Source organism: Zootoca vivipara, chromosome 1 (genome assembly GCF_963506605.1).
Source record: "Zootoca vivipara chromosome 1, rZooViv1.1, whole genome shotgun sequence".
NCBI lineage: Eukaryota > Metazoa > Chordata > Lepidosauria > Squamata > Lacertidae > Zootoca > Zootoca vivipara.
The window spans coordinates 67,819,042-67,833,626 of NC_083276.1; the positions used below are offsets into that span (position 1 = coordinate 67,819,042).

The following is a 14,585-nucleotide window of genomic DNA, read 5'->3' on the forward strand; positions in this document are numbered from 1 at the left end:
GAACAGTGATACATTTTTTTACCAGTCCGGAATGTGATAAACCATGGCAAACAAGGAAAGAATATGACAAACCAAGACTAAATGAAAACTGCAGGTGGCACCAGGCAAGCCCCCAACCCCAAGTAATTTGCACCCCAATGCCGGACTATGTGGTTGCAGAAAGGCACTTTTCACATACTAGTTCTAACCAAAACTGGAGATTTACAATAAGGCTACAATCCTAAGCGTGCTTAGTAGAGAGTTAACCCCAACAAAAACCAAGAGGACTGACTTCACAGAAAATTTGTTTAGAATAGGAGCGTTAACATGAAATATACCATCGTTCATAAATAGATTGTGTATGACAAATCTTGCTACCGCCACAACCCTCCCATGGAAAAGCATTGTGCCTCACCAAGAAGAAAAATGGTTATGGTGCCACCAGAATGAAGACGAAGGCTGACATTCACAATGTTTAAAAAAAAAATAACGGAGTAAAAAAAAATGCCCATACACAATAGATATATATATATATAACATATAAAAATAACTCTGTAGTTTAAAAGAATACAAGGACAGGAGACAATTCTTTAAATACGGCGCATTCCTTTCATGCAAACATCCACCCAGCCACTCATTCCTGCTCAGCCGCTCGCGACAAGCCACACCGCGCCCACCGAGTCCATTGCACTTCGCCTGGCCAGGCCGTTCAAGTATAAGACAGCAGCCCCTGCCCAGAGAGGGGCTTGCGGGTCGCCAATTCCCTGCCGTGTGAAGGGGGGGAGAGGAGGAGAAGCGGGGAGACAGTCTATGGGGAGCAGAAGGGAAGAGCCCGTCACCACCGAAAGCTCACCACCACACAAGGGAGGGGAAAGGTCCTTTTTTGCACAGTTTCATCATTCCACTTCCGTCCCTCCAGGCGCAGCACGGGCTCAGCCGCCGCTCGCCTTCCCCTCCCGCGTTCCTGCCGGTAGCCTCCGGATCCCTGAAGGTGAGCGAGCCCCCTTTCCCCGCTTGCCGAGCGCCGAAGGCTCCCCTCGGGCAACAGGTCTCGGCCCTCTCGCGTCTCCCGGGAGGGGGCGCGGCGCGGCGCCGGCGCCTGCTAGGGCTACTGGGCCAAGACCCCAGCCAAGGGGCCTTCCTGCACCAGCGAGCCCACCAGGCCGGACGCTGTCCCTGTGCCGGTGGAGGTGACCGTGGCGACGATGTCCAGCAGCGAGCGCCTCCTGCGGCGGCCGTAGCCGTGCGGGCCGAGTTTCTCGGGAGGGGGGGAGACGTCCTTGTTCTTGTCCATGAAGTGGTGGATGAGATGTGCGAGGTTGTGCACCGTGCATGTCCCGAACCCGCACATCTCCCTCAGGGTCTGGATGCTGGGGTTGCGCGGAGCGCGGACGCTGTTGCGGAGTAAGCAAGAAAGAAGGCGGCGGGAGTCAGCGAGGTCAGGCGGGAAACTGCAGCCGCCTGGCTGGACTGGACTACAGTCCCTTACCCATTGGGGCTCATGGGAGCTGCAGCTCCACGGAAATATTGGCAGGGGGAAGAGCAGCTGTGTCGCCTCAGAAGGGCAGCTAGCCCAGCCTGGGTTTCACAAGGACGGAGGAATTTTCCTCTTCCTTTTTTCGCCCCCCCCACTACCACGTGGTTTATTTCCAGTCCTAAACCGCGGAGCGCAGCAAACGTATGATTAACATCGCGCTGCTGTCGGTCGCTTTGGGCGCCCTTCCGAAGGGACGTCCCCCAGCGGGAACTCTGCGCGCCCTCCCCGTAGCCCAGCCTGCGCTCTTCCGCCCAAACCCTCAGCGCGCAAAAGCCCAGCGCTCACTCCCACCCACCCACCCCCATCAGCAACAAGCTGCTTCCAGCGAGCCCCTCAGCAGTAATAGCCCCATGGGGGAGGAATAATAATAGTAAGATAATTACCTGTCCAGGCTGCGCCCGGACCTCTTCACTCCGGCAGCCGCCTGCCCCGCGGTGAGCCCCGGCTTCCGCTCGGCTGCTGGCCGTCTGTCTGCCGGGCTCTTGGCTTCTCCGAGGGCTGCCGCCTGCCCCGCGGTAAGCGCGTACCGCCGGACTCTCCAACTGCTCCACCTGAAGAGAGGCAGGGGAGGCCGGTGAGAGAGGGAAGAAAGGACGGGGGCGCTGAATGGGAAGAAAGCCGGCCAGCCCGAGGGGACGTCTGCCTTCGGAGGGCAGGTTGCAGCGCAGGCGTTTCGGCAAGGGCACGGGGAGGAGGAGCGCCCGGGGCGGAGCGCCTTGCGCCCTCCGCTCCAGCCGAAGCCTCCGCTCTGCGCTTCCCTTGGCGCCCTCGAATATTTTGCCTCCTCCCGCGGTATAAGCTCCGACGGCGGCTAAACTTACTTTCTCTTGAAGTCCGACGCGATGTCCAGCTTGGCAGCCTCCACCCCGAAGAAGGAGACGGAGCCCAGGTAGAGTAGGGCGAGGGAAACCACTTTCATCCTGGCTAGGGAGAGAAGAGGGGGTGTCAGCAGCCTTTTCCTCCTCCAAAGGGCGGCGGGGGTGGTGGGGAGACGCACACACACACAGTCTCTTTCTCTCTCCCCGGGACTCAGGGCTGCTCCTTCATTCTGTCCTCCCTCCGCCGCCCTGTCCCGGAGCACCGGGGACGCGTGACGCTCCCGTCCAATATTTGCTCAGCCATTCATCACTGCAGGATCGACCCAGGGGGCCTCGTCTCCCGCGTCCACATTTGTCAAGCTTTCGATTTGCTCAGAAAGGTGAAGGCTAAGCTCCCCTTTTCCCAGGCTCCAGCGCGTCACCAACATCTTTATTCTCATTCAATACAGGCAGCCATCTCTCAAGCCGGCTGCTCTCTCTCCCGCTCTCCCACCCAACACCGCACGGCGCTGAGATCAACTCAGGGCTACCCCTTTCACTCCGCGCCCGTCCCTCCAGTTTCCAAAGCTAGGCCGCTGACTTGTAACCCGAACTTTCCCTCATGTGCTAAAGACGCAAAACTTTGCAAGCTCTGCTGTCGACCCCCTCCCCTCCTTGCGTGTTCCTTTCCCCATCCAATTAACGAGCGAGGAAAAGCGCAGACCTGATAGCGAAGATAATCCACTGAAATCCGGCTGTGTGCACACTGGATCCTTGCTTGACGGTAAATCCCCAAAATATAAAGGTATCCCAGTTCCTCCCAAGAGCTCCTCTGCTCTGAGCCCGTCCTGCGCACCACTGAAGTTTCTACTGACTGCTCAGCTCTCAACTTTGCGCCCTTTTATAGAGCAGCGCCTGGGAGGTGGGGGGGGAGAGCCAGGGGCGGGGCTAGGTATGACTTTCGGGTGCTGATTAGTCAGTCCGCAGGGGGCAAGCGACGCTTGGAAACGAGGCCACTTTGCACCGCTTCTCGGCGGAATCGCCTGGAGGCCATACACGGCCCCCGAGTGACACGAGTTGTGCCCCCAGCGAAATCTAGCGGAGCTGCCGCGCTGCCCTGGTGCGGGTGCTGGGCCTTCAGCTTAGTTAGCTCCGCTAGAGCGAACCAGCAAGGTCAAACTGGCCTCTCTCTCATTCTCTTTCTAGTAGGGGCTTCTGCAAAAAAAAAAAAAGCGCGCCCCTATGCAGGGCATGAGCACGACGGTCTTCTCCCGTTGTTTGCCCTCCAGCACTCGGTTACCCGGAGGTAGAGGACCTCTGCACATGGAGGTTCATGTAGTTACTGCTAGCAATCTTGGTAGACCTAATTCCCTGTCGGTCCTCTCTCCCTCCCGAACTATGTTTATACTGCAAGCTGCAGTTTACAGCCAAGATCCCCCAAAATATTGGTGGAAGTGGTTATACCGTAGTTACACAATTGGCGGCGAAAAACGACCAAGCCAGTCGTGCCTTATCATCAAAGAAGCGCGATTAGTGAGCCAGCTAATCACTCCCAGAGCTTTGGGTTGTCTTTAGTACAGTGGTACCTCGTGTTACAGACGCTTCAGGTTACAGACTCTGCTAACCCAGAAATAGTAGGTACCTCGGGTTAAGAACTTTGCTTCAGGATGAGAACAGAAATCGCGCGGCGGCAGCGGGAGGCCCCATTAGCTAAAGTGGTACCTCAGGTTAAGAACAGTTTCAGGTTAAGAACGGACCTCCGGAACGAATTAAGTTCTTAACATGAGGTACCACTGTAATATTCGGAGGAAAGACCATCACGTCCAAACTGTAAAGGCTGGAATAAACTCCTGGCCAAATATCAGTTTTTTGTTTGCTTTCAACTTGCTTAACTGGGAGATACCTGAACAGTGGGAAGGATTGTGACTATTTTGCAATGGCTAGGGAGAAAGGGACGGACATATAGCACTTTGTTTACGGGATATCAGCCGCGCCGATCTGACTCCTCTCTTGCACAGGAGCATTCTCTTCACCGCTGCTCCTCTCCTGCCCTGTGCGATCTTTCTCCAGCCGCAAAGCTTAGGCTACGCTCCCTAACACACGTAGCCTCCTGGCTTCTTGGAGCGGCTCGCCCAGACTGAACCAGTTGGATCTCTCTGAGCGCCTGCAAATCAGCGCAAATCTCTGAGCAGGGTGGTTTTCTTTTCGTTTCCCCGCGCGGGAGTTTCCTTCGACTGCCTTTACCGCCAAGACATCTTAAAGACCTAAAAATAGATTTTCTAAAAATCCCGGGGCATTTCCTTTTCTCGCATGCCTTTTCTGCGAAAAAGTGAGCGGCTGGAGCCAGCAGGTGTACATGCGCACGGACAGATGCGCCGCGTCGTGCTGGGAGAGGGGTGTGGATGATGAAGAGGATCGAGGCTTCCCTTCACTTGCCGGAATGACTCAGTCGCAAAAAGGTGATTCCTCCCTTGCCAGCAGCGCTCAGGGAGTTCCTTTGCCTCTCCTGCCTTTGCTTGGAAAGTCTGCGGAGGCGAAGAGATGCTGTGCTCCCTGTGCACCTCTGACCTTTATCTCTTGATTGCTTTGCTATGCTGTGAGGTAATAGGTAAAGGTAAAGGGACCCCTGACCATTAGGTCCAGTCGTGACCGACTCTGGGGTTGCGCGCTCATCTTGCATTATTGGCCGAGGGAGCCAGCGTATAGCTTCCAGGTCATGTGGCCAGCATGACAAAGCCACTTCTGGCGAACCAGAGCAGCACACGGAAACGCCATTTACCTTCCCGCTGTAGTTGTTCCTATTTATCTACTTGCACTTTGACGTGCTTTCGAACTGCTAGGTTGGCAGGAGCAGGGACCGAGCAACAGGTCGTCACAGGGATTCGAACCGCCGCCCTTCTGATCAGCAAGCCCTAGGCTCAGTGGTTTAACCCACAGCACCACCTGGGTCTTATGCTGTGAGGTAACTGCAGCTTTTATTTGGCCAGACTTCTAGAGGACATCTGAAGGCAGCCCTGTTTAGGGAAGCTTTTAATCTTTAAGAAATTAGTGTATTCTAATATTTCTGTTGGAAGCCGCCCAGAGTGGCTGGGGAAACCCAGCCAGATGGGCGGGGTATAAATTATTATTATTATTATTATTATTATTTCCAGATAGCAGCAAGCCTGCCTCTTGAGCAGCAAGCTAGGGGCTCTTCAGCCAAGGTAAGACTTGCAGCAGAGGAGTGTGGCGTACCTTTAGCGAGAATTGGGAGCAACTTGGATAAATAAAATGCCGCTAAAAGTAAGGCCCCTTTCCAGTCAACGTTAAGCACTTTATTCTTTTTTAAAAATATAGACAGACCTGGCAGTTGCATTCCGATACTTCAATATACTGTATCTTGTACATATGAAGCGGCATAATATTGAGTCAGCCTGTGAAGGCTGTAATCCTGTACCAATTTTCTGGGAGTAAGTCACATTGAGCCCAGTGGGACTTAACTTCTGGCTAGACATGCATAAGATCAGTGTGGGGTGGTTTTTTGGGGTGTGTGTGTGTGTAAGTACAGTATATGTATGCCTTTGTGTTACAGTACTCTTAGAAGCTAACTCTGTTTGGCTTCATGAAGATTGATTACCGTATCTATTTTGTATCATTTATACCCAGGGGCCAATATAGTGCCAATAGTACAGTGTTTCTCAACCTTTTTTGGGCCACGGCACACTTGTTCCGTGAAAAAAAACACGAGGCACACCACCATTAAAAAAGTTAAAAAATTTAACTCTGTGCCGCCCTATATTATAATTATGACTGTAAGAAACACTTGCCAAATATTGCTTTCCGGCGGGTCAGCATTAGTCATTGGCGGCCGCCAGGCACGTGACAATGCAAATCGCCCTTCTCGTCGCCGCACGTCGCCGCACACCAGCCAGCATCTTGTGGCACACTAGTGTGCCGCGGAACAGCGGTTGAGGAACGCTGCAATAGTAGTTTTGTATCTCTGATAACCACCACTTGACTAGACTTTGAGAAACACACAATGAAGCTGAATAATGAAGCGACAATCAACATATACAAATGGGTGATTCCTAATTGGGTAATTCCTCGATTTCTACAACAAAATGACAAAGCTATCCTTTCCGTGTGACAATGCAAATGTTTAAGGAAATGGTTATTGCTCTTTTATAATAAAAAGCTTCTCTTAACTTCCAGTAAGTTGAAGCTCTGGGAATATCAGAGGCTGTAGCCAAGTGGGTGTGGACTTAGTCAGCAATCTGGATGGGAGATCCATGTAAGAAGAACAGGATATGCATACAATAAATAAATATTGTTTGAAAAGAGCTTCAATCTAAGTAAACATGTTTCTCTAAATTTAGGAAAGTACCTATAAATTTCTGGATCAAAGGGAAATATCAGCATCTGAGCTGTTTCAATAAACAGTTCTGGAAGAGTTCTAGATGGACTGAAGATATGTAATAAATCATTCATTGCTGATATTTTTAACACACCCAGCAATGCCAATTCATGAGTATGTGCAGATCACAGACCACTTCTCAGCATGAAATTTGGAAGTGTACTAACTTTTTAAATAACACCTCTGCTCTCTTCCTACCCATATTTTCATTTTTCCATTTAAAGAAGGTTTATTTATGATGCAATGGATATAATTACTTCTCTGCACTCTGTTCTTTCTGCCTTACTTTGTTTCTGCTTTTTCTTTTGTACCATATTGCATTGCATGATTACAACATTGGAAATTTCAATTAAAACTACTACCCCCAAAAAAAGTTTGCCCTTGATTATTAGGACAATCTGCCGTGTGTGAGTGGAGGACCCTCGTATAATGTTAATCCCCAAAATGCTAACACACAGCACTAATCATTTAGGTACTTATTAGCTATGAGGCCATCTTCTTCTGTTCAGCTTGTGCAGGCTCTGGGTAGGTGAAGGCAACTGATTAGGTACTTGTGCTCCTAAAGCATTTTAAGTCATCATAGTTCACTTCAGTGCAAGTATTTTTAATTGTGCCCAGAAACAGACCAAGAGCCAGTTGAGCAATCTCAAAAGTGGCAGTGTAATAAGTCAGTAATTCCAAATCAACTGCATTTTGAACTAATGGCAACTTCCTAACAATCTTCAAAGGCAGCTGCCATAATGCATTGCAATAATCCAAATGGCTTGCATCATAACTAACAAATGTGCAAACATTACTGTGTTAGTATACTATAAGATCAACCACAGACAACAACAGTGGAAATGTTTTCGAAGAACAGGCTATATATACATGCTTAGGTACATGTTGAGAACAATATTGCCCTGGTGAATATGCTTGGAATTTTTAAGGCTGTATGACCCAGTGTCTTTCCTGTTTGTCCCTCAGTTTCCCATAAATAATGTAAGACATGTGCAGTGTTGCCAGTGCTATTAACTGTAATTAAAGTTCATATGGCATCGTTTAACTGAAAAGGTGCCATGTATCATTACTTTTTGCAAAGCGACAATGGTTCATATTACTTTCTACACAACTGAGGAACCAAGTCACCTTTTCCAAATATGTTCTAAGTGGGTCTCCCCAATCCTCCAGAGCAGATGTGGGGGTTGGGCTGCAAGGCACATGGGGAGAGAAAGGGGGGGAGTTTTATTTCAAAAGCAGAAGTTATTGTGCAGATAGCATGGGCGTACCCAGGATCAAAACTAGGGGGGGCAAGGGGAGGGGCCAAGGCATGGAAGGGGAGGGGCCACAAAGTGGGCGGGAACGGCGAACTCGCGCTCCGCCGGGCTGTGCCCCTCCCTAGCAGCAGGGCTGGTAGGCGGAGGCGGAGCCCAGCCCAGCGGAGCGTTCCTGCCCGCCGCGCCGCGCTCTCTGGTTCCCCGCCGCGCTTGGCCTTGCCAGAGGGCGCGACGGGGAGCTGGAGGGAGGGCGCAGCGCGGCGGGCGGGAACGGCGAACTCGCGCTCCGCCGGGCTGTGCCCCTCCCTAGCAGCAGGGCTGGTAGGCGGAGGCGGAGCCCAGCCCAGCGGAGCGTTCCCGCCCGCCGCACCGCGCTCTCTGGTTCCCCGCCGCGCTTGGCCTTGCCTGAGGGCGCGCCGGGGAGCTGGAGGGAGGGTGCGGCGCGGTGCGGCGGGAATGGCGAACTCGCGCTCCGCCGGGCTGTGCTCCGCCTCTGCCCACCAGCCCTGCTTCTAGAGTAGGGCAGCTGCCCTAACTTGCCGCATGGTGGGTACGCCCTTGGCAGATAGGGTGACTTTGTTGGACACAACCCCATGGATAGATAGGAAATAGGAGCATGCCAAGGTAACCATGGTGGAAGGAAACCAATGTATACAAGACATTATATATTCATTCATTCAGCTTAAGTCCTGTGGTTTCTGAAAATGCTCACATTTCACATTTTTATGTGTACAGAAACTAACATGAGATGCCATTTTGTGAGGTAACAAAGGAATCATGGGACACAAGTCTGACACAGTGCAGATAGTTGGACTGCATGCAATCAATGTGTATCCACATCAAAGTACCACATGTGGTATTCATTATATGCAGCGCACTTTTTACACACAGTATCTCCAGATTATCAGATAGTGACTATACTGAGGTAAATCCTCAAAGAGATATGAGTGGTTTGAGGTTACCAGTCTTAACATTCAGTCTTGATTCTAACGAATTTATCTTGCTGATATAGTAACCAGTTCCAGGCCCTTGATCTCTGAAGCATGCATGGAACAGCTTCCCTTTCCTCCATGGAGGTCTCTGATCTCACACACTGATCTCTCCATTTGAGTGACAGTCTAACGGCTAAACTACACATGATGCTGAGTTGTGTGTCAATAAGAGCTTCTTAACCCTTTCTCCTGTGGCAGTTTTTCTACTAAATCTTGCCTCTGAAATGGCTTTTCCTAGGTATACAGTGTGGAGATGTTTTGGTGCTCACTTGTGGTGGGGGCAAGGCAGTTCCCCTGCACTGGCAGTCTGCTGTGAATTGCAGCCCCCATGGCTGTAATTTCTTTTCTTTTTTTAAATACACAGGAGGAATGCATGACTGGGCATCACAACTGCTTTCCCCTTAAAACGTTTATGTGATTAGATGCCTGAGACAAAGAGAAGCATAACTCAGACACAGCCTTCTTCAAAACTGCTAAGGACCTGTTTAAGGGGAAAGCAATCCATGGCTCAGCCTCAAGGAGAAGACTTTGACTCAGCCTTTGAGGCCAGAGACATTTTGAATGAATAGCCCAAAGCCTCTGCTCCACCAGTGTGTTCCACTAAATTCTGTGAAAGGAGACTCCCCACCACCTTGTTTCATTATAAGCCTCTGAGTAAAAAGACAGAGAGCATATTGGGAAAGCAAGACTTTCAGTTCTGCTCTTTAAGAGATTCTGCCAGCTCACAACTGCAAAATGGTGCTTGGACAGTGAGCAGGTGCCTCCACTATTTAAAGCTAATTTTGGCTCTGGCCTTCATTAGAGTAATGCCTGTTGGCTCTGGGAGCTCTCCCAGGTCCTGCTGAACCTGACTCACTTGTCCCTTTCTACCTGCTTATTGCTTTCTCTCACCTCTTGCTCTAAACTCTAGAGGTAATATACTGCTTCTCTGCAAACCAGCAGAACACCCCTGTAATCCACATTTTAAATCTTTATTTCACTTATACTATAAGTCTGAAAATGCTTTGTTTACATATGTCATATGTCAACTTATTAGAAGGTATGGTTCTTGTGCCATGCTTTCTGTTGTAAGGCATGCACTGACTAAACTGTTAATCACTGACTGACCAATAGTAGGCTCATGCCTACAATTATAACTGGAATTCCTAACCAATGTCATTTCCATCTTGCCTGGATTCAATTTCATCTACATTTGCAGGACACTTGCCAAAGAGCTACTTCTGTAGAGCAATCAGAAAAATAGTTTTGAAATTAACCCCTGCCCCAGACTGTGGGAAAGGAAGTACATACCCTCCATATTACCCTTGTCTATAGAAGTCAACGTAACAAATGTGATCCATGGAATTTTGCGGAAGAAGGAAAAAGATTTGCAATGTGAAAAATGCTATACAACGGAGCACACTTGCATCCTTCCACATACCCAAGAGACAAGATGGTCTGCAGGGGTACTTTCCTGACAGAGTTTTCTGTAGAAAAATAGCCAGGAAGTGAATAAGATGTAAGAAACGCTTGCTCAGTGCTTACATGCATTGTGTGCCTTTTGACCTTGCTAAATCTCCTCTCCCCCATTTCTCCCCATGAGATGGTCAGATGATAAATGTGATAAATATGCATCACCTACTTAAATACCTCCTGTAGTTTCAGTGCTATAGTTATGGCCCTTTGCTGTACATGATTAAATGGTTGTGGTATTCCCCCTCAAAAATGTTTCTGGATTTCAGAAGAGAAAGAAATGTTCTTTGTTCCTTTCATTCTTCAGAGGAAGGCTGTATTGTATAATTCATAATTATTGTTGCTCAATCCTTTTCTATTTCAGTCAAGCAATGACAGTGTACGTTATAGTTTTGTAATTATAGAATTTACAACCCCTACATTTCCCACTAAAAGTTTCAGCCACTAGGCCCTAAGTAAAAAATTTCACATGACCTGAAAAATATTACCCCATTAATTTACTGTCTCTGAGATACAAACTATTGTAAATTTAGCCACATGTGCACATGCACACACACACACACACACCAGCCACAGTTACCATTAGGAAAGCTTTGACTGTTTTTTCAAACTAGCAATGTATTCCACACTGATGTGGGTAGATATTACTATGCATTAATAAAATACAAGGAAATATTTTAAGGTCTTTGCTGGAAGCAAGTTTTGTCCAGGACAATAATCTTTACAGGCTTATTTACCCTGATTAATAATTGTATTGATTAATTTTATTGGAATCTATATATTGTGCATTAGTAACTCTAAGTCTCAATTGGAGGAATATTTAGATTATAAATTAGTATTTCAACAATTAAGCCCAAAATACTGGCATTGTGTGAAGGTATGAAACAAGAAATCTACAAAATATTTTCAGTAGTGCCTAAGACCAGCAGCAATATAGATGTAACAGATATATTTAATATAGAAAACACTAATACTATAAATCACTGACATTATGCTTTGATAAATCCACAGTGGGTTAATGCATTCACTACAGTTAATGGCATTATAAGCATGTTGAGAAAAATTGCTTTGAAACAACTTTGTTTATTTTTAGATTAGAATATGTTTTTGTTTAGAAAATATTTTTTTTCATAGCAACTTACCCTATTATTTAGTAGCAAATTTTGACAAACTATGCTCCTTTCAAACTATGCTTAACCTGGAAGTACATGCCATTGAACATATTTATGAATTACTATTTATGAATAACCATGCATAAGATTGCTCTGTAACTGTGCTACAATGACTTCCATATAAAACAATGCCTTGAATTAAAAAAAACACACATTATAACATATGAACAAACTTATGCCTTTGCTGAACATAAGTCAATTTAAAAAAAAACAACAAGCTTACTCTCAGGGTAAGTGCAAAGCAGGGATAGCCAAGGGATAGCTCTCCAGATGTTGTTGAACTCCAACTTCCAGCATCTCGCGTCATTGATCATGCTGGTTGAAGCTGATGGGAATTGGAGTCCAACAATATATGGATCATGGAACCATATTAGGTAGCCCCATATTAGCTAGCTCACAGGAACTCAGTTCCAGTACCTCTCCATTGGGTGCCATTGCCATTCTAGGAGAACAAGGGAGGTGTTCATGGTGCGTTCTGGCACCTCTTTTTATAGAAAAACAGCACTGGCTAACCCTAGTGTAAAGGATTTCAGTTTTAGGCTGGGAAATAACACTGGGAGCAAAGGATTAATGGGGAGCTCTAATCAGAATTGGAGCCCTCTGTAGCTGCTTTAAAGTAAATCCATCAATTGAACAAACAAACATAGGAGATTTGATCAAGGACTTCTGTAATTTGACAGTTGTTGTGGAAGTGAAATTTTGACAGGTGCACTTTGTCAAGGAAGACAGGAAAAGGTGTCTTCATGGATTTCCTTATCAATTATTAAGATTCAGGAACTTCAACGCACAAGGTTGCCCTGTGGACCGAAGGAGGTTATTGTTTTGCTACCCACAAAGTAGTATAATATCAGAATAAGTTTCCGCATTAAAGCAGAATAAGTATTATTCATGAATGGAAAACATGTAAATGAGCTGAAGTGCTGCTGATGTACTGGGTGGTCATTAAAGTGATATCATTTTTTTAAAAAAGCAGGCTGTGTTTTTTTTAAAATTAAACCTTGGGGAAACAATATAGGTTGCTTCTGAGAGGACTGACCTTTTGAAACTGGTCTGTTTCATCTTCTAGGATTCAGAACAGTTTTACTAAATTGTTTGGAATTGTTTACACAGAATAAAACATTTCCTCTGTATGTTTATACATAAAAGTGGCACCGAGACTTCCAAAGTATTTGATAGCATTTGCGGTATGAAAAAAAATGGAAGCTTTCTGTCCTCAACCAGTTCAGAAAATTCGCAGTTAGAGTAATGAGGAAAGACTTCCCTTTCATTTTAATGTATTTTGTATCCTGTGAAACAGCCCTAAGATGTAAATGGCACCTTCCATGTGCATTGTTAGCATACACTCGAGTCATTCTGTCAAACAACATCCAAACACCAGCACCATGCTTGCAGTTTCTGACAAGGCAATTGCACTCTCATGGCTAAGACCAAAGAGGTTTCATTTTTGCCATCTATTAATAGCAATCTGAAATCATTGTCTTTAGTCCTTCTAGGCTCCAAGGCACTTTTAGCTATTGAAGAGTGGCACTTTTCCCAGAGTGTTACCCAAATGCTTAAGCAGAAGGTCACAGAGAATTAAGCAGAAGAGATAGTGAAGACAAGATCTGGCATCATCCTGCAGCAGGATTTAAAGTGACATCTGCCTGTGAGACTTCCCACCTGTTCTGTGCCACTATCATATTTGGAATTCAGGATTTCCAGGTGTCAGATTAGCACTTTCTGTTACTCTTCTGCACCTGAAAAGATAGATACAAGAAGGCTTTGAAGAATAAAAAACATACACTTTAAAACAGCTGTCCTGTGGCACCATAATGATATCAAGTTATCATGTCACAATCTGTGTAGATTTAACCAAATGTAACAGGTCCAGTGACAATGGTGATAGGTCCAGTCAGATTTGAGGTGACCTACTCCTCAGTAGGTAATTGCAGATGACTGACAGGTGGGTAGTGACCTAGGTTGGCTTGGGCAGGTGAGGAGTGATAAAGATCTGGTCCATGGAGTGAAAGAAGTTCCCTACCCCTGTTTTACATCATGCACATATGTGTCATAGGTAGCCAGTGGTGTGGTATAGTGGGCAGGGATGGGGGTGGGTGGCCAGGGAGCATAGTTCCAGTACTTTGTTCCCAAAAGGAACAATCATGTCATCAGATGCAGCAGTATTTGCCCATGGTGCATGCTCAGTGGGTTGGAGGACAGGTCAGATCTTGTTGTTGTTGTTTAGTCGTTTAGTCGTGTCCGACTCTTCGTGACCCCATGGACCATAGCACGCCAGGCACTCCTGTCTTGCACTGCCTCCCGTAGTTTGGTCAAACTCATGTTCGTAGCTTCGAGAACACTGTCCAACCATCTTGTCCTCTGTCGTCCCCTTCTCCTAGTGCCCTCAATCCTTCCCAACATCAGGGTCCCCTCCAAGGACTCCTCTCCTCTCATGAGGTGGCCAAAGTACTGGAGCCTCAGCTTCACGATCTGTCCTTCCAGGGAGCACTCAGGGCTGATCTCCCCAAGAATTGATAGGTTTGATCTTCTAGCAGTCCCTTCATGGATCAATGCCTTGTCGTGGCGAAGGGGCTTGAATAACTCAGAGAAGCTATGAGCTATGCCATGCAGGGCCACCCAAGATGGACAGATCATAGTGGAGAGTTTTGACTAAACGTGATCCACCTGGAGAAGGAACTGGCAAGCCACTCCAGTATCCCTGCCAAGAAAACTCCATGGACAAAGACAACAGGTCAGATCTAGATTAGTAAATTCAGAAAATAACTGGCCCAAGGTCATCCAGTGAGCTTTATGATGGATCAAGAATGTGAGCCCAGCTGTCACCATTCTAGCTGCTGCAACATATATTGCCTATCCACTTGCCTGCCATTGGCAGCTGATCCTAAGTGATGACTCCCCTTCAGGGGTGGGTGTATGGGGGCTCCAAGTGCACTTCAAAATTTACCACACCACTGTAGACAGCAGGTGTGAGGGACGAGGGATACAGGGAAGTCCCTCCCATCTTAAG

At 47.3% G+C, this 14,585-nt stretch overlaps 1 protein-coding gene across 2 annotated transcripts; it reads right to left on the reverse strand.

Annotated features, from left to right (window-relative positions):
• Positions 1 to 458: 458 nt before the first annotated feature.
• ADM (adrenomedullin) lies at positions 459 to 3,178 on the reverse strand. 2 transcript variants are annotated; one of them, XM_035119284.2, is made up of 4 exons: positions 3,038 to 3,178; positions 2,338 to 2,436; positions 1,900 to 2,067; positions 459 to 1,373 (listed from the first exon to the last, which is right to left on the reverse strand). In XM_035119284.2, the coding sequence occupies exons 2-4, from the start codon at positions 2,433 to 2,435 to the stop codon at positions 1,088 to 1,090; spliced, it is 552 nt and encodes a 183-aa protein (XP_034975175.1). In that variant the 5' UTR covers position 2,436; positions 3,038 to 3,178; the 3' UTR covers positions 459 to 1,087. The 2 variants fall into 2 exon arrangements, with proteins under 2 accessions (XP_034975175.1, XP_034975168.1); XM_035119277.2 differs by having other exon boundaries at positions 2,338 to 2,440.
• Between the last annotated feature and the right edge of the window lie 11,407 nt (positions 3,179 to 14,585).